This window comes from Hipposideros armiger, unplaced genomic scaffold (assembly GCF_001890085.2).
Source record: "Hipposideros armiger isolate ML-2016 unplaced genomic scaffold, ASM189008v1 scaffold_460, whole genome shotgun sequence".
NCBI lineage: Eukaryota > Metazoa > Chordata > Mammalia > Chiroptera > Hipposideridae > Hipposideros > Hipposideros armiger.
In genome coordinates this window covers 1,221,116-1,239,969 of record NW_017731810.1, presented here as the reverse complement: position 1 = coordinate 1,239,969, position 18,854 = coordinate 1,221,116, and the positions used below count along the sequence as shown (strand labels likewise).

At 49.4% G+C, this 18,854-nt stretch overlaps 1 protein-coding gene and 1 long non-coding RNA gene across 5 annotated transcripts in view; one reads left to right on the top strand and one right to left on the bottom strand.

Moving 5' to 3' along the window:
- Window positions 1-2,635: 2,635 nt before the first annotated feature.
- The window catches only part of LOC109395258 (uncharacterized), an 85,864-nt gene continuing 69,645 nt past the window's right edge, over window positions 2,636-18,854 (bottom strand). For 2 of the 3 annotated variants that reach the window (XM_019666124.1, XM_019666123.1), the window contains one exon: window positions 3,840-4,406. In XM_019666124.1, coding sequence (XP_019521669.1) covers window positions 4,022-4,406 — 385 coding nt within the window. In that variant the 3' untranslated portion in view covers window positions 3,840-4,021. Of the gene's footprint in view, window positions 3,468-3,839; window positions 4,407-18,854 lie in introns of those variants that run through there. The other variant, XM_019666125.1, reaches the window with a different exon arrangement.
- LOC109395259 (uncharacterized) lies at window positions 5,911-15,812 on the top strand. 2 transcript variants are annotated; one of them, XR_002126605.1, is made up of 4 exons: window positions 5,911-5,925; window positions 14,204-14,297; window positions 14,985-15,119; window positions 15,537-15,812. It is a non-coding gene; the product is annotated as an uncharacterized LOC109395259 (long non-coding RNA). The 2 variants fall into 2 exon arrangements; XR_002126604.1 differs by lacking the exon at window positions 5,911-5,925 and having other exon boundaries at window positions 11,061-14,297.

The following is an 18,854-nucleotide window of genomic DNA, read 5'->3' as shown; positions in this document are numbered from 1 at the left end:
CCGGGGACCTCTGGAAGAGCGGGGGAGGACAGTCCCCAGAGAGTTACCACCTCCCCGAAGTTAAGTTGGCTGCCCCCTCCCTCTGTCCCTCCCTGCCTTCCTGGAGCAGGCGGCCATAGCACGTTGGTTTTAGCTTTTGCTGGGCAAGAGTTAAAAAGCTAGGTTCTGGGGTGCAGATCGGGGTGTCACGGCCCGAGAGCACACCAAGTTGCTCTGGCAAAAGTTAGGGGAGACAGAAAAAAAAAAACGGGGACATGTTGACTTGGGCGTGGGGGAGTGGCGTTTCTGGTTTCTCCTGCTTCCAGTCCCCTCGGCCCGGAGCGCTGGAATGTGCCTCTCAGAGCCTCTGAGGACACATCCATATTTATAATTTATTTTTAGGAGAAGTTGTGAAAAAGGGAGGGGGTTTCAAGTGGGGAGAAAAGGTGTGTGTACGGGGGCGGCCTTTCCGGAACCCAGAGGCTAAATGAGCTATTAAGATGGAAATAATTTCCCCCAATTTGGGCAAGCAGCAAATTTGACTTTAATGAGAGACAATTAAGGGCACAGATAACCAAACTTTAGCTGGATGGGGGGTGGGGGTGAGAGCTGGAAGTGTACCAGGCACCACAGGCACTGCTTTGCTCACTGCCTAGGGGGACATTTGGGGCACCTAGCGCCTTCTTTCCTGGGAAGATTCCAAGCCCAACTGTGAGGCTGGGGACCAGAGAGGGAAAAGATCCCCCCATGGGGCGTGCAGATCCGTCCGCCTCCCTACCAAAGGACCCGGCTTTTCCTTGAGATGAACTATCACGCGTGCAGGAAACCCCTGTAATAATTCCTTCAGTTATCCAGGATTCTCCAAAATCCTGCCTCAAAGTCAGCCTGCCCCAGTGCTGTGAGCTGAGGAGGGGGTCACTTCTTGAGAAAGGAGATTTTTGGAGTCTGTGGTCCCAGAATCGGGGTTTTGAGGGCGAGATGAGTTTATGTTTTATCCAACTGGCCCACAAAGTCCCGCTTTTGGGGTCATTCTCAACAGCGAGGGATTCAGGCTCCAACTGCCCCTGGACAGTGAGGGAGAGAGCTGACATCCCCAAGCTGCTCCTGTAAGAAAGGTTGGCTACCTTTGGTTAAAAAGTGAAAGGCCATGTGGGGGGATATTCTTATATGAGTGTGTGCGTTTTCTCAGTTTGTTGTTGAACCTGCTGTGTTTTCAAGGGCCTCTTTCTTTGGGAGGCCAAAAAGCGATATGAGAAGTGGTTTGATGAGGTATTTTCATGGATAGGATTTAAAGAGAATGAGTGGCACATAGGTCACCCCCAAAATCAAACACTGCTGGAATCGTGAACCGTAATTACTTTAGATCTATCAGAGGAGCAACCCTCTGCTTACTTCCACGTGGAATCACAATATTTCTTTGCAATTCTTTGCCACCTCGCTCCAAGTCATTTTTAAAGAAACTCTGCATAAGGTGTTCACAGGGAATTTCTCTAAAGCTAGGGTGGCGGGGACAAATGCCCCTCCCAGAATAAGGTTAAGTTCATTAGCCTTATTAGGTTGTATGCATTTACACACACGTCCCTGCCCTCCAGTTGTAACCTACATAAAGATCCAGGTACCTTAAATTTATGGATTTGCAGACCTGGATTTCAGTCAACTGTTCACGACAGGGAATAGAAAAGTAAGCTGTACCTGAAAAACTTTTGAACACGAAGTCCTGGATCTAAGGCTCAATGTTTAATAGACATGGTGCATGGACACACAGGTGACAGCTGCACTCCCGGGGCCTTAGCAAAAGCCGTGTTTTATCTCCAGAGTTCTCCTCTTTGTTATGGGACACCATGAAACAGCATCATTTTCAGGAGTCCACCATTCCAGCCAGGGCCGGACGATGGGAAATTGTCATGTTGTGAAATAAATTGTGTTTGTGCTTTGCCGAATCGTCACCCCCATCGGAGCACTGGTGAGCTGTCAGTTCCTATTTGCTCTGCTAAATAAGGATATCTCACCAAATTAGCCTTTAATGATACTTCTACAAATAGGGCGTTTTCCGTGAATTACCGAGGCCGGAACACTGAACATTGCGCCAAGATCCTGAGCTATTATCGAGGTGATGAAGCCGTATGTTGAAATTACTGAATTGTTAAGTGTGGAAAATCAGGCAGGATTTAGTACTGAATGTGAAATACGAGCATTTGCCACACAGTACAGTAGTCACTGCTTAGATTCAGCCCTCTGAAACCAGGCATGTAACTATGAAAACGTTTAGCAAACTTGCCCCACCCCGCCCCCCGCTCCCCCCCCAACCTCCGAGTCTGGAAACAGGCAAAGTAGTATGATGGAGAGATTAAAAGTCAGCACTTTGCAAGTGAGAAGTCATTAATTCGGCAAAGAATCACAGCTTCTTTTCATATTCTTACCACCACCCCCTCCCCCACCCAATAAGAAAAAAAAATGGAACCAAGGAACACACTGACATTTTGCCTTTTCTCCTTCTTTTTCTCCTCCGCGTGAAATTTCATTAAGCAGTTGCTATCCCCCCCCCAAAGAAGTGTGGATTTAGGGGGAAAAGAAAAACCCCAGTAACTCTGAATTTCGTTCTTAGAAATACAGAAGCCAGAGCGAATCTCGGGGGGGGGGGGGAATGTTTCGATAGAAAAGAATAGGGTTTAACGGAGGAGGGGGTTTGTAAAATTTTTAGAGGTGGTATTGTAATAAAACTAATACTTCCTTAAAAATAAAACATGCATTTATGACTCAAACCAATGAAAACTGGAAAAGCCCCTACGAGGGAACATTCCATCTGTTTCTTGCCCCCCCTCCCCCCGCCACCTTATAGTAAGAACAGAAAGAAGATTCTTGCCAGATAATAAACTTACAGCGTCCTAATAGATGGGCTCCCCCTCTTTTAATTGGGATTGGAGAGTAAATACAGCTATTTCAGACACGACGCTAGAAATTAGTCTGATGGAAAGTTAAGGCAAACTCGGTCCGTACAATCACATGCCAGGAACTGAGGGCGTACACAACAATAGAAAACATTGATCAGGGTTCAGGGAAGCTGGAATTTTCTTCCTTGCCCAAGCATCCCAAACTCAGGAAAATGTGAAGTCCATGTTGCTTAGTTTTGGAATGAGCTGGAAATAAACCCTGAACAAAAGCGCCGGCACAAACAGGATATAAACCACCATAGATTTTTCAGGCAAACGCATAGATGTTGAAGAGAGTTTGGAAGGAGTGGATTTGGGAGTCACCCCGAGCCCCCCCAGCCCTTTTTGTGGTCTCTTTTCAGAGCAGCCAGTCATCAGGTGCTCTTGTTCAGCGTCCTCAGTTGCAGGGGGCATGAGCAAATATTTACAGAGCCTTATTAAAAGCTTCTGATTTAACATCGCCTTTCTCATACAGAACATTTAAGTTGAAGGAACCACAGAGCCAACTTGTTTCTGTGTCCTCGGATGGCTGCACCAGTAGATGAACGGGAGACACACCTAGAAAACGAAAACTGATGTTGGTGTCACCACAAAGCCATTTAAAAAATGCACTGGGAAGATGGGGGCAGATTCGGCCTCTGCTTGAGGATTTGGCCCAGGCTGGGAAAGGAGCGAGCTGCTGCTGGCCGGAGCCTTCGGTTAGCTGTGCAGCCTGGTGTGAAAGTTTCCTCAGAGGCGTGCAGAAAGCTAGGCTGTCTTGTTGGAATCATGCATGAGATCAGTGCCCAGGCCTGTTGGCATCTCTGCCCAGGACGGCCTGGACCGCTGCCAGTCCAGGCCTGAACGTGGCCTTAGAGCCACCACCAGAGCCCAAACAAGCCCCAGACAGGTGCCTGGGGGCTTGGGGGTGGGGGGAGGGTGTCTCTCCTCCTGAGACCTGCCCGCAGACTTTCTTGGCCAGAACGGGGGTGTTTGGCTCCCCAGGGCAGCCTCCTCTGAGACCCTGCAGGGTTTATTCTCAGTTAGTGGGCCCGGGTAAGGGCAGAACCCCGCTTTGCTAATAAGCAGCGCCCGGAAAGCTCAAAGGAACGCCATGAGGCCGTCCCCCTGGCTCAGAGCAAATCATCCTGTGCGAGGGCAGACTCAAATCTAGAAGGTTCAGGAGCAGAGCTGTGCTTTTGCAGCCCAGGCTGAGGCTCTCTGTTCTCCAGCAACAGGGCTGCAAGGCTTCCAGTTGGGGTGGGCTGAGGGGCTGTGGCACGGGGCCAGGAACAGAGCGCGCACACAGCGAAGCTGCCGCCAGGTACCTGTGTGTGTGTTTGCGCCTGTCTTCTCCAGCCAGCGGGCCTCCCAACCACCTGGGAGCTGAGCCCTCTTCTTTCATCAGGCAGCGAGGAAAACCCGGGCCAGGAGAGCAGGGGTGCAGCCTTGGAGTGGGGAGAAGGCTTTGGGAGGGCCATCAGAGGACCAGATGAGGGGACTTCCATCTCAGCCCCCCTGTGGGTGGGGAGAGAGAGAAAGAGAGAGAGAGAATGAGAACTGGATAGGTATTCTGGGGTAAAACGCGCAGGACAGAAAAGCCTGCTCTGCCTTGGCACTAGAACCAACCCGCTTGGGGAAGTTGCACCCAGCCCTGAGTCAGCCATTCCCACGGGAGTCCCATTTGGCCCCCAGTAACTGGACTCCAGGCCACCCAAAGGCCTCGTGGGTTCCTGATTAAATCTTAGAATGGCATGAAAAGGTCCAGACCGGGCACTTGCCGGCCAGGCCATATTTAGCCTTAGGTTCACCCGAAGAATATTTTAGGTGCTGCTTGAAAGAAGAGATCTGGTTGCCAGCTGTCACATGGCGAGTGTAGCATTCGCTTCCTCGCAGGCCTGGCCCAGACGGCCGGGTGCTTACCGGCACAGGTGCCGGAGGCCCTGCCAGAGCTCTGGGGCCACGCGACAGGTGCCACGGAGCCAGCGAGCACCCAGGTAGTCGGGTCTGTGTCGGGAAGGCTTCTCGCCCCGTTTTCGTTCCAGTGGCGATAAGGCCGCTTCCATTCACAGAAGTCACAGAGGCTGTTTTCAGTCCCTCTCTTTCCCGATGGCCCAGTGCGATATGCCAGCTGCTGAGTGAGCAGCCTCCTCCTCGGGTGTCAGCCACTGTCAGAGGGGTTAACTCTTTCACGGCCTGGGGTGCTGGCTGGCATGGGGGCCCCTGCCTGCAGGGCCCTCCAAGGCCATATGCCCCATGGGAGCCACTGCCATGTACTCCTAAATCCTCAGCCGTTAGTGGCGGGACCTGAGAGATGGCACCCTGGAACTTAGCACTGATTTCTTCCTTTTTAACCCCATCAGCGATAATCACTAGAGTCCCCTACCCAAGCCTTCGTCCTTCTTTTTTGTACAGCCAAGGAGACAGCTGCTCGTTTTCCAGATATTTCCATCTGGGTTTCCCAGATGACTAACGTCCCCATATTCCAGAGTAGGCGGTACTGGTGGATTTGTGGTTCCCTGAGATCGTTGATGAGTTTGGAGTGCCCATGCGGGGTCTCGGGGGAACGTCACAGGCTCTGGGAGTGGCCTGGCTTTAGGGCATGGACCCTGGAACCTGCCCTGGGGTTCCAGATCCTAGTTTCCTGGGTACAGAGGAGGCGCGTCGGCATTGAAGCCACTGCACGGAGACCCATTTAGCCAAATCCCAGCCAAACATGATCAGCTTTTTGAGAGCCTGGGTGGAGCCGCCGTGTGCCGTGAATGCCTTGGCTTGTTGAAAGTGTGCTCTAACTTTGTACAGTTTTTCCTTTTTAGTGTTGGCTCTTGGTGCTCTGAGAGCCACCACGTCTCGCCCAGCCGGTTCATCACCGCAGGGAAAATGAGGGACTTTTGGGGGCAGATGTGTTTCCATTCCACTATCATAATGCCCCTAAAAATCCTTATTGTTCTTGCAGTATTCCTCGGGGGTCCCTGGGCTGGCTCGGCTGGGACAACAGCTCTGAGTTCCTCCAGCAACCAAAAGAAGAGAGAAAGAGGTTCCTCCCCGCAGTGCTCCCTTCTGCTCCCTGATAGGTCTCGCCTCACAGGGCTCAGAACTGGCTACCGCCACAAAAAATAAAAAGCCGCCATCCACACACGCTTTTTGCTAAACATGCTTTTTGCCCTCCAGGGTCAGGATGTTGGAGATCAGGCCTGGGGAACAGGGCCAGCTGTGGCTTCTGTCAACATTTGCTCTGGGGGTTCCTGGGGGGAGGCTGGGGGAAAGTGGGAAAGAAACAAGTGCTACCTGTTTGACAGGCGAATGTCACACTCAGCCTGGTCCTTCCAGCCACCTCTGGGATCCTCACCTTGGCAGGGGCCCCTGCGCGAACCTGGCTTGCTCACCAGCAACATGAGATGGTCCACTTTCCCCATTCTCTGCCTCAGTTTTCCTATCTGCCAAGGGAGGAGCAGCACCCCGTGCTCTGGCCTCAAAGCATTCTTGGTCGCCCCTAATGTGATAAGTTCAAGTGATATACCAGCTCCAAAGGTGCTTTGAAAATGGGGTAGTTAGAGCATTCGATGGGGAAGGTGTTAATGCAGAGACAGCTCAGACAGGAGAGGAAGCTGCAGCCCAGGCTCTGCAACTCTCACTGTGTCACCCCAGGCAAGTGACTCAACCTCCCTGCGCCTCCATTTCCTCACGCATGAAGCCCACGTTTAGGAACAGAGGTTGCCCGAGTCTAATGTGCCCATCTGCTCGGTGATTTTCAGTGGTACCCGGCTAAAGATGTAAATGATTCTAATAGGCATTTCTTTGTACGCACCAAATTTCTATTTACAGCAAACAATTGGTTTTCAATTTCGGGTAGGGATAGAAGGGCCTTTTTTTTTTTTTTACATCAATTTCTAGAAGTAAAAAAGGGTGAGTTGCTTGAAAGAAAAATATTAAGCAAAGAAAAGGATAGGTGGTTTGAGGATGGGGCAGAAATCAAAATGGTAGTTTTAAAATTTCATAGGTCTACTTACTTAAGAGTTCTTGTGTATTTTAGAGATTTTCAAGATGACCCCGTGTAGGTGGGGTGGGGAGGGGTGGAGCAGAAGGGCGGGTTGCCAGTTCGAATCTGTCGAGGGTTCCACCCATGACAACCTGTGTAACATGTCTTCTTCCCTTGGGGGGACAACCCCTTCCCTGCTCACCAACACCGATGAGACCCCTCAGGCCTCCACCCCTACGCCCACCCATAGCTCTGACCTGTCTCTCATTTCAGGCCCACGATGCCCCAGCACCCTCCTTCCCTGCCAGGGCACCTCTCTGAGCCTCGATTTTCCCAGTGAAATGGAGAGAAGAATAAACCCACTGTCTCAGAGCAGCGGCCCAATCAGACAGCGATAAGGGTTCACAAACAGGGCACCAGCGGCCCTGGGATGGGCAGGGGGCATAGTGGCCCTCTTCAGACAGGCCAGCTTGGGTACCAGCTCCCTACCTGCCCCTGGGATGGGAGCTTTTAGGGGAAAACAGAGTGTGCTGGGTCCCAGCTGGCAGGGGCAGACTCTGGTTTCACTTTCTGCTGTGTCATGGGGTGGGGGGTGGCATTGGGGCCCAGCTGGCCAGCTGGGGCGGGCACCGGGAGGCGGGCAGACAGCTGCCGGCCCAGCTGCCAGAGCATAACCCACACCCACCCTGCCCTGCAGCCTGCCAGGATGGGGGCTGGGCCCTCAGGGTACCCCTTAAATGCCTCTATCCCACAAAGTGGGGAGAACCCCAAGTAAGAAAAGCCAGGATGGGGGCGGGAGGGTTGCAATGGTTTCTGTTGATTCTGGATCAGGGTTCTCTGTCTAGACACTTGCTTCCTGCCTCCCTACACTGAGCACTTGTCTGGTGAAGGCCTACTGTGTGCCACGTGCTGTACCAGGTGACGGAAGTACAGCAGGGAGCAAGACAGCCCCTGCAGGAAAATTCAACACTGTACGCTTGTGTTAGCTTCTCAGGGAAGGGCTGTGCATACATGTGTGTGTATGCACGTGTGCGTGTCAGTGATGTGTCAACTCCTGGGACACACAGGTAGGTCAAGAACGCAGACCCGGGGGCCAGACGTCCCCTGTTTGAGTCTGGATTCTTCCACTGACTGGTGTGTGACCTCAGGCAACCTCAGGCAAGTCCCCACTCCTCTTTGGGCCTCAGTGTCCCCATCTATAGGTGCTAGAATAAAAGTGCATATGTGATAGGGCTGCAGGTAGGGCGAAATAAACCAACAGCCCTAAAGAACTAAGGACAGTGCCTGGCATTGACCAAGTGCTATATACGTTTTAGCTCTTATCTAAGAATAATAAATGTGCACTATTCTTATAGGAGGCAACGTGGCAGTCACATCAGGCTGAGGACACGGGTAAGATAAGGTTGTTGAACCCCTCCTCCCTGCTCAGCACTCTGCATGCCTCATCTCACTTTAGCAGCCACAGTCAACCCTCAGGTGGGCCTTAACATCTCCTGTTCAGGTGAGGAAACTGAGGCTCAGGCAGATGAAAAGATGTGCCCACGGGCACCCGGCGGGAAAGGCGTTTCACCCCACGTGCGGGGCCAGCTTCATGGCTTGGGGGCCCTGCACTTGGTGTCATGCTCTGCTGTTGTCATCTTGAAATTCTTAATCATTTTGGAACCAGGGGCCCGGGTTTTCATTTTGCAAACATGGGGCCAGTCCTGCCCAGATATGACTTACTCAAAAGCTGTCACTCTGAACTCCTACCATCATCCATATCCGCTGGTCAATCCAGTGTTTAGTGAGGGGCTGAAACCCCAGCGAGAACATGAAGGCACTATGGCGCTGAACCGCCCAAATGCCTATTCGTGTGGTGCCCCTGTTAGAAGGCAGGCAGGGCAGCTGCCAAGGTCAGGGGCCATGGCTCATTTGTGGCTGTATCCCCAGGGCCTGGCACTTATTAGCTTAGTTAATAACTGACAAATGAATGGGAGGCTGTATCTCTGGAACGAAACCTATTTAAATGGCACCTGCCAGGAAATCAGGTTGTCAGGGGTGCGGTGTCAGCCCTGGCCACCTCAGCAGGCTTCTTTCTGGACAGCCCCCGAAGGGTGTGCAGACACAGGTCTGTTTGCTCTCCCTGCCCTAAACCTGCCTGCGAAACCCTGGAGCAGATTACAGATTACTATGTAACAGGTTCTGGTGGGGAGCTCAGAGGCAACACCAGTCTTTAGACATGCGGGCCTGGATTCCTGAGTGCCTGTTACTGGGGAAAATGCAACATTCAGCTGAACGAATGGTCAGGTTTTCCTTCTGCGCAGGTTCAAATCCCAGCCAGGGGTCAGGGGGCACCATTTCCTGAACTGGTAAATGAGAGGGTGTGGATTTTTGGCTTAAAGGTCCTTTTAGCTCTGAAATGAGAGTTCTTCTACACTCTCAAAGCTCCAAATTTTAAATATTACTAAGCAGTAAAGAATCGTCTCAAAAGCCTTTAGGAGATTTATAACAGTAATAAAATGTAGACCTTTTTTGCCAACTGTTTTCACAGGCACTGTCTCCATTGCTTCAGATAACCCTTTAAGTTATCTGAAGTTACTGTCCCCATTTTCTAAATAATGTTATCACCACCAACATATACTGGGTGCTTTATATGTACCAGGCACTTTACACGTATGAAGTCATTTTAGTTGCATAAGCAACATATAAGGGAGACACTGTGATATCTGGCTTACTGATGAGGAAATATGCTTAGACAGAGTTCACCCATTTAAAGTATATAATGCAGGGCCGGCCGAGTGGCACGATGGTTAAGAACTGGCTTGGGATGCCAGAAGGCCCCGGTTCGGATCCCACATATGAGGGCCAGGGACACTGCCCTCTACAGCTAAAATGCTGAACAACAGCTCGACCTGGAGCTGGGCTGCTGTGAGTCGCCGGCCATGGCGTAGACTGCAGCCCCTGTGGCAGTGGGTTGCCATGGGCTACCATGTGTAGCCAGCAACCAGCGTGAGCGGCCAGCAGCTGCAGTGAGCGGGAAGAGCGCAATGATGGTTCCAACTTGGGCCTGTGAAGCAACGTCCTCCACAACTAGATTGAAGAACAAAACGACAGCAACTTGTCTATTCCCCTTCCTCCAATTCCCCAGCACTGTTCCCATCCCCCCAATTCCCCAATAAAAAATCTTAAAAAAAATAAAAAATAAAAAAATAAAGTATATAATGCAGTGGCTTTGAATATGTTCAGAGTTGGGTAACCACCATAACAGTTTTAGAATATTTTCATCACCTCAAAAAGAAACTCTGTACCCTTTGGCATTCCCCCCCGCCCCCACCCCGGCCCTAAGCAAGCTCTAATCTACTTCCTGTCTCTATAGATTTGCCTGTTCTGGGTATTCCATATGGAATTATAACGTACGTGATCCTTTGTGATTGGCTTCTTTCATCAATCACCATGTTCTCAAGGCTCATCCATGCTGTCGTACATATCAGAACCTCATTCCTTTTTGTGGCTGAATAACAGCCACATTTTATTTATCCACTTGTCGATTAATAGACATTTGTTTACACTTCTCGGCTTTTATGAATAATGCAGCTATGAACATTCATGTGTAAGTTTCTGTGTGGATATACGTTTTCATTTCTCTTGGGTCTATACCTAGGAGCAGAATTGCTGGGTCACATGGTAACTCCATGTTTAACATTCTGAGGAACTGTCAGAAGCACGTCTTATGTTGTCTTTTTCAACTTTGTATCCTGGAAATTTCCTACCATACTGAAAGCAGAGAAAACCCTGTAACAAACCCCCATACTCATCATCGAGGTTCAACAGTGATCAGCCTTTTGCCAGTCCATTCGTCAGCCTTCCCTCTTCCCTTCTGTTTCCCACCGAGGAGCTGGAAGCCAGTTTGAACAATGCACTTTGTGTTGTTAACGTGGCTCACAGGCCAACATTTTATTTTGCACCAAACCTTCAGGTCAAGTCTCCTGCACCCACATCCTTGTGTGGAGGGGATTTGGGGAGAATGGAGGAACTGGGGCAGAGTCTAGAGTGGGTCATTGTGGGGTGGGAAAAGAACAGCTCCTAAGTGAAGCAAGACTGGCTACATAATTTGCAGAATGAAGGTATGGAACCCTTTATTCAAAAATTATTAAGTTCAAGATGACAACAGCAGAGCATACAACCAAATGTAGGCCCTATGTAGCTGCAGAGGTCACGTGCCCATGAGGCCAGCAAAAGGGTGCCCAAGCAGCACGGATTCATTGGACACAGGAATTTAGAGACATAAGCAGCCCTCACCCCCAACCCACGGAAAGGTTCCAAGAAAAGTTGGGTCTCCCATGGCACGTGGGACAGGGTTCAAACCACTGCATTTAAATCTCCAGAAATAAGATGACCCCAGCTGACATGTGGGTTATAAGGACTTAAAAAAACAGCCATTTGTCTTAAGCCTTCTTCCCTAAGAGCCTGCAGTTGTTTTTCTTGGCCACACCATTTTGTCCCAGACGCTGAGTGTACTCTGATATCACAGCAAGTGACAGGGCTGCAGGCTTCAAAACAGAGGCCTGCTGCTTAGCAAACAAGCCAGAACAGCAGCAGGACCAGCAATGCCCGTTAGAGGCAGGTGGCCATGGCAGACATTGGCAACCAGTCATGGCACCCAATCCCTCCCAGCTCAGATCGAGTTCCATGATCCTTCTCAAATGAACCTTATTGCCTGCACTTATCTAGACTCTGGACCCCAGAATTCACCCAGAGATTCACAGCCTTGAGTGTGTGTCAGGATGCCACCCGAGGATGCACTTATACACACAACCTTGTTATGAAGGGGTGTGCGGTACGACTGGGAAGAGGGAGGAAGAGGGACTCATTGCGAAGAGAGCAGGTAAGGACATAGCAGGTCCTCCTGTTCTCTGTGGGCTATTCAGTGAATGGGCGAATGTGCATTCATTCATTCTCTCATTTGAGTACCTACTATATATACATCAGGGGCGTGAGCAAGATAGTAACCAACAGGACAGGTGCAGTTCCTCTCCATAGGGGCAGGAGAGGCAATCATAAACCAAAGAGGAACGAAACACTTTCAATGTGATTAAAGAAATATAATAACAAAAAAAAAACTACAATAATAAGGTCCAAGTAAATCCTGGCAGCTTTGGGGTTTACAGAGTCAGAGTGAATCTTAAAGCGAAGCCCAGATCAGGATTGAGGCATTACAGAGTCAGAGTGAATCTTAAAGCGAAGCCCAGATCAGGATTGAGGCAGCTCTCAGCAGAGTGACTGTAGAAGCAGCACAGCCAGGACAGAATGTGCCAGAGGTAGGTGGTTCTGTTTTTTTTTTTTTCTGCCAGCATTTTCTCTCCCACTTCCGGCAACAGACCTGACACCCAAGGGGAATATGGCCCAAGATGGCTGCTCACTATACCCGTCCCTCAGCCACAGTAATTGGTCCAGGTGTGGACACCTGACCCGATATCACCAATCACAGCAGCCCGCTTCTAAGCCGGGCCACAGTGATTGGTCCAGGTGTGGACATGTGACACAAGCAGGGCCAATCCCAGATAGTCCTTAACGAGCTGGTGGGATTGCTTTTCTCCCCTCTCCAGCTTCCAGAGCTACCTGTACCCCGGAGATAGAGGCCAATAAGCAGAGAGGAGGAGAAATGCGAGATGGGATGAAGTTAGGGGAATAGGAGACATTGGCGCTGCATTCTGACCCCAGAGCCTAGCCTTCCAGTCTCTGGATCTAAGAGCAGCTCAGCCTTCGCCTTTCTGCATGGTAGCTACCCAAGTAAATAAATCCCCCATTTTACCCCAGTAAGATCCACTCTGGCTTCTGTGTGGTGCAAAGCATCCCGATTCTGGAATTGGAGACTGGTTCCCTCTTCATGGACTGTGTAAAGCGCAAGGGGACAGGTTCTCCCTCAGAACTCATTCTCGCCTAGGTGTGCCTGCTGTATATGAGAATAAGAAAATCTCCAGGCCTATCTCCACGTGCCGCCCCATTGACTTCCCACCGAATCAGAGCTAAACACTGGCTCTGGAACATGAGTTCCCATCCTCTTCCTGCCTGTCTCCATTTCCACGACCTCATCCCCAACACACGCCCACTTCTCCTCCCACCCTGCTGTCCACCATGGACAGTGCACGAAGCTTTTGCTGGCCTCTGCTCTGACGCCCACCATGTTGCATTTGCAATGATTTGTTTTTGGCTGTTCTCCCCATGAGGGGTGACCCTCAGCCTGGGAGCCCAGGTCTCTCATCTTTGCAACCCCAGCCGCTGGCACATGACAGGCAGGCAGCAAGCATGGGAAGGAGGGAAGCAGAGAAGGAAAAAGAAGGGGAGAGTGGGGGTCTCATTCCTATTTATTCTGGGCCAATCAGTGGGTTACTTGGAGGGTCAAGTTCCTGTACTCCAGTGTCACCTTCCCAGTGACCTGCACTCTCCCAGTCCCCGTCCTGACCCCTCCCTTCTTCTATCCTTTCTTATATACTCTTTAGCACCTTCCGCGACCATCACTCCTTCCCCATGTTCCATTTATTTTATTTACTATCTCTCTCTCTCACTGAAATGCCAGCTCCAGGTGGGCAGGTATCTTTGTTTTTTGTTTTCTGCTGTATCCTCAACACCTGGAACTCTGCCTGTCACCTAGCAGATGCTCAATAAATATCCGTGGACGAATGAATGCATTCTTTGTGTTCACCAAAACCACAGTTCTACCAGGCTTGTTTCCTAAAGGACCTGTGCACATCATGCATTTTACAGGTGCTGTGCAAGTCAGGCGACGTATTCGTTTCCCAGGGCTGCTGTAACAAATGACAGTTGACCCTTGAACAACATGGGTTTGACTGAACGGGTCCACGTACACGCGGATTGTTCTCAATAAATAGCTGTACTGTTTTCGACCTGAGGTTGGGAATCGCAGGTTCAGTAGGCCAACTGTGCGCACCGACCTATGCCTCTTTAAGGGGACTTGAGCATCTGTAAATGTTGTATCCTTGGGGGCCCTGGAACCAAGCCCCTGAAAATACCAAGGGACAACTGAGTTTCAGGGAATCAAAAGTTATACATGGATTTTTGACTGCGCAGGAGGTTGGCACCCCTAACCCTGCATTGTTCAAGGGTCAACTGTCCTACAAACTGAGCAGCTTAAAACAACAGAAATATCTTATTTCACAGAAGTCCCAAACCTGGCAGGGTTATGCTCCCCGCAGGTGCCTCAAGGGGTAATCCATTCCTTGCCTCTTCCAGCTTCTGGTGGTGCCAATGTTCTTTGGCTTGAGGCTGCCTGACTCCAATCTCTGCCTGTCTTACTAGTGTCTTCTCTCTGTGTCTGTCTCTGCTTCTCTCTTCTAAGGACACATGTGACCACGTTTAGTGCCCATCCGGATAACCCAGAATACACGCCTCCTCTCAAGACCCCTAACTTCATCACATTTTTGCCAGATGAGGTAATCTTCACAGCTTCCGGAATTGGGACTTGACCTATCTTATCTCTCTGGGGGCCACTAAACCATCCACTATGGGTCATTTGCACAAAGATCAGAAAGACAAACCTGCCCACCACCCACCCCTGCCTTGACCTGACAGATACGAAATGACAAGAGCGTTTTTGTTGTACTACGTTGCTCCAGTCAGAGTATGGAAATGATGTTTAAAACACCAGTCTGTGTTTTTTAATTATCCCAACTAAAAAAAAAAAAATACCATGCTTATGGGAAGAAAAACAGCACCAAAGAGCATAATGTGGGAGATAAAGGAGCCCCTTTGCAATTTCACTCTAACTCCAATTGCGCTTTGTAACAAGTCATCACTGTGTGCGGTCTGCATAATCCTCATACATTTTCAAAGCATATTCAAGTGCATACACCTTTTTGCACATCACATTACAAAAGTTGGGGGCATTACAATATATCCTAAAGACATAGCAGCCCTCCAACCCACCTCAGTCTTTCTAGTGACTTTCTCAGGTTGCACCTACTTAACCAGCTCCACACTGGCCAACACTTCAGTCAACTCCAGGATTTGGCTGTGATAACGTATATGCTCATTGGCACGTGTCCAAGTGTACTTAGAGGATACGTTCCTAGAAGTGGGATTTCTTGGTCAGAGGATATGTGCATTTTTTATTTCTACAGCTGTGGTCCAGGGCCCTTCAAAAACGTGGTATTATCCCCGTGCCCACTAACAACGCATGTGTGAGGGTGCCTGCTTCCAACACCCTCGCCCACCCTGGTGAGGATACAGCGTGTCAGGAAACAAACCCCAAGGAGGTAAGTAGGCTTTCTGTGTGGGCCTGGGTGGGTTTGGACACAGCCTCTGAGGTCGCCCCTGCAGCCCTCTGAGGCGATAAGCTGTTTGTTCGGAGTTCTCGTTAGCTTGGGTTTTATAAACAGAGGCCGAGTTTGAGGAGATGAGCCAGGACCGTGCAGCGAGAAGCGTTGTACAACCCAGTGTTTATTTCTTTAGTGCAGTTAGAGCTTAAATATGGTCAAAACATATTTTACTTTGAATTTACACAAACAAATATGTTCCCGGGCTGACACCTCCAGTGCCAAGTTTCTAGGGGAAACGAAATTCTACTGTGAGATTATAAACCACTAGGGAGAAGATGAGAACGGAAAAGCCACTGCAAGTTAGCTTGACGCGGCCAGACCTGGGCTGCTGAGAGGTGTCTCTTTCTGTCTTAGTTGCAGATAAACCTGCCAGTAATTTCAGCGAATGCAACGCGGACCGTGTAAAGGTCAGAGGATGGAAAACGCTCCAGTTTTGAGAAAAGGAGGTCTGCTCACGTTGGAAGCCTCCCTCCTGCTGGTCAGGAGACACAAAGATATATCCAGAGGGGCTGATGAATTGAGGGAAAAGAAACGAGGCCAATGTGAGTCGCCTTTCAAGGGCTGTGCTAATATAAAACCAAACAACTTGAAATTGTTCCAAGAGGGGATTAAAGCAACATGTTATTTTGAGTGATTGCTTAATTTATTGAGCTGCGGCGAGATCTGTAATGAAATACAGCCTTTGCAACTGATAGCCTCCTGCTGCAATTGAACTTGACAATTAAGGAATATTTTCCGAGGGTTTTTCTGGAACAGCTTAGGATTTTTTGTCCCTGATGGGGTGCTTCCGAGCACTCATTTTTCCATGCAAACTTTTTTATTTCAAGAGTGAAAGGCTGATGTTAATAAGCGGCATTTTACTGAGTGCCTTATGCGCACCAGGCGCTTAATATACATTATCCCTAATCCTATCAACAGCCCAATGAAGTAACTCTTATTAGGCCCTATTTTATGGATACAAGGTTCCTAGGTGTTAAGTAATTTCCACTGTCCAAGACGGTAGCTACCAGCCACATGTGGCTGTTTATGTGTAAATTAGTTAAAACGTTAACAATCTTAACAATTCACTTCCTAGGCTGCACTTGTAACTAGCTCAAGTGCCCACTTAGCCATGTGTGAGCGCAGATAGAGACTGTTTTGGTGGTCGCAGAACGTTCTATTGATCAGTGCAGTTGCAGAGAATTCACAGAGAGAAAGTGGCCAGAATTCAAACCAGTGCTAATGGGCTTCGAAGGTGGCATCATTCCATCATTTCCCTTTGCTTCCTTCTTCTCTTCCTTTGGCCGAGAAGCAAGGTTTAGAGCAGGGATTCTAAGCCCTGGCTGCACATTAAAATTAGGTGGACTGCTTTAAGAAGTACTGATGGTAGGTAGGGTCCTGGGCCCAGAGATTCTGACTCAATTGTGATGTGTGTGTTGGAGGCGGGGGACCAGCAAGAGAGGATTTTATGATACCCCACGTGATTCAAATGTTCAGCCAGGATTGAGGGCAGCTAGATGAGAGGGTCTGTCACTAGGATGGTGGAAGGAGCTGGTTTCTCTGCCATGAGAAGAGGATACCCTGGGAGCCCAGAAATGGGTGTCTCCCAGGGTCATGCCTACGCCTTTTCATCAGACAGTTCAGGTTCATTTCTGAGGAAAGCCAAGTGCTTTCTCACACACTTCCTGCTCTTTGGGAGACACAAGGAGGGGCTCTGTTTTCAGAAACAGGCTTTGTCACACTGTCACGGAAGAAGGGATATAAGGTCATAGAGACAAAGTGGGAAAGCAGCAACCCCAAGTTCAAATTGGCAGCATCGGGAGGAACTCATGCTAGATTTTACCTTACAGAATAAAGCACGTGTTTCCTAGCTCTCTGTCCACTGAGAACGTTAGAAACATGGCCAGTTCAGGAGCGGTGAGCTCTGCCAGCCCCCAGATTAGGGTCTCTAAATACCACTTCTAACAAGAAATAAGGGCCCTGTGCAGACACGGCTGATTCCAGGTCTGAGGCAGGACGCGTGCACAATGGCTCTGGAACATTCTGTCAGGTAGTCGGAAGCTGTCAAAGGCTTCTGGCATCAGGTCAGAAAGGATGCAGGGGACAATGTGATGGGATAGCCGGCCAAAGATAGGACAGTGAGCAACAATAGGAAGAATAACTGCAGTGGATCGAAACATGATGTATATGTCCAAATCTACAAGTTCACAATGATATTTAGAAAAAAAGCAAAACAAACTCATTTGTCATCTTTGGAGGATGTGGGGAAACCAACTCATTATTTTGGAAACTGTTAAGTAAAGGGAAAGAATTAAGCATGTCTCCTTTCTGTCATGAACCATACCTTGCAATAACTAACCCCTTGATAAGGGAAGTTTCTTTTCATAGGAGTATTCCAGCTAACAAACAAAGACAGATGGATAGAATTAGTTTGCCACCATTTTGCAACCTCTGATGGACCCAGACAGTGATCACCAATTGCTAACATCACCAGACATTATGTGCCTTGAAACGGAAATACAGAACAGCCACTAGGAAGTCACACACACACACACACACACACACACACACACACACACACAACCACAGACGCACACAAAACAAACGTAAGTCTGAATGAGCTTCTAGGTCTAACTAATGATTTACAAAAAATAGAGGGGAGAGAGGAACACTTATAACACCAAAATGGGGGTGCAATAAGCAAACTCCAGGCTGTAGAACAATCTAGGGAACAACCAACCCCATTCTTCAACGAGGACATCACAAGGGAAGAAAAGGGGCGAGAGAGAGAGAGAACCGACAGGTTGAGAGAGCCATAAGAGACATATCAACCAATCACAATGGACGAACCCTGTCTGGATCCTGATTTTAACCAACTGTAAAGAAAACATTTCTGAGACAACCAGAGAAATTCCCACACTCACTAGATATTTGCTGATATTAAAGCACTGCTGTTCGTTTTACTAGGGGTCGTGATGGTATAAACCCCCATCCCTTTTTTTGGAGTCAGATGCTGAAATATTTGCGAAAGAAATGATTGCCGTCTGGATTTTGCTTCTAAATATCTGAGATGAGGGAGGGGAGGAAGGTGCTGAGATGGAACAAGACTGGCTGAGAATTGGTGACAGCTGAAGCTGGGTGACGGGTAGCTGGGATTCACGGTACCATATAATCTGCTCTTGTTCATGCTTAAAATTTTTCACAATAAAAATAAAGAAGTAATGATGAGCCGATTCCTTCCCTTCTCTCAAGGGTATCCGGGGTGGTGTTCCCACCCACTGCTGGCATCTCTGGGGTAAGCCTGGGTAGCAGGTTTGAGATACATCTCAGCGTGCATACACACACCTCCTCCTATATCCATGACAACGAGTGAGGTGAGAAAGCAGAAGTTCCTGTCCTCATGAGGATCAGGCTAGGCCGCCAGCGTCGTGCCAGGCTCACCACAGCTGCTTTCTTTGGAGAATTCCTAGTCAGGCCTTCACAGGGGAGACCCCCACCAGATCCACCTCCTTGCATCCCCTCCCTGTCACTCTTGCCCTCCCTATGCACCCCCTGAGAACACAGAGACCCATCAGGGGAGAGAACAGGATCCTGAACTGGATGCAGGTTCAAATTCTGACTTCCCCACTTCACAGCAGGGCCTGTAACCACCCTGAGTCTCATTTTTCTTTCCCTTCCTTCCTTCCTTCCTTC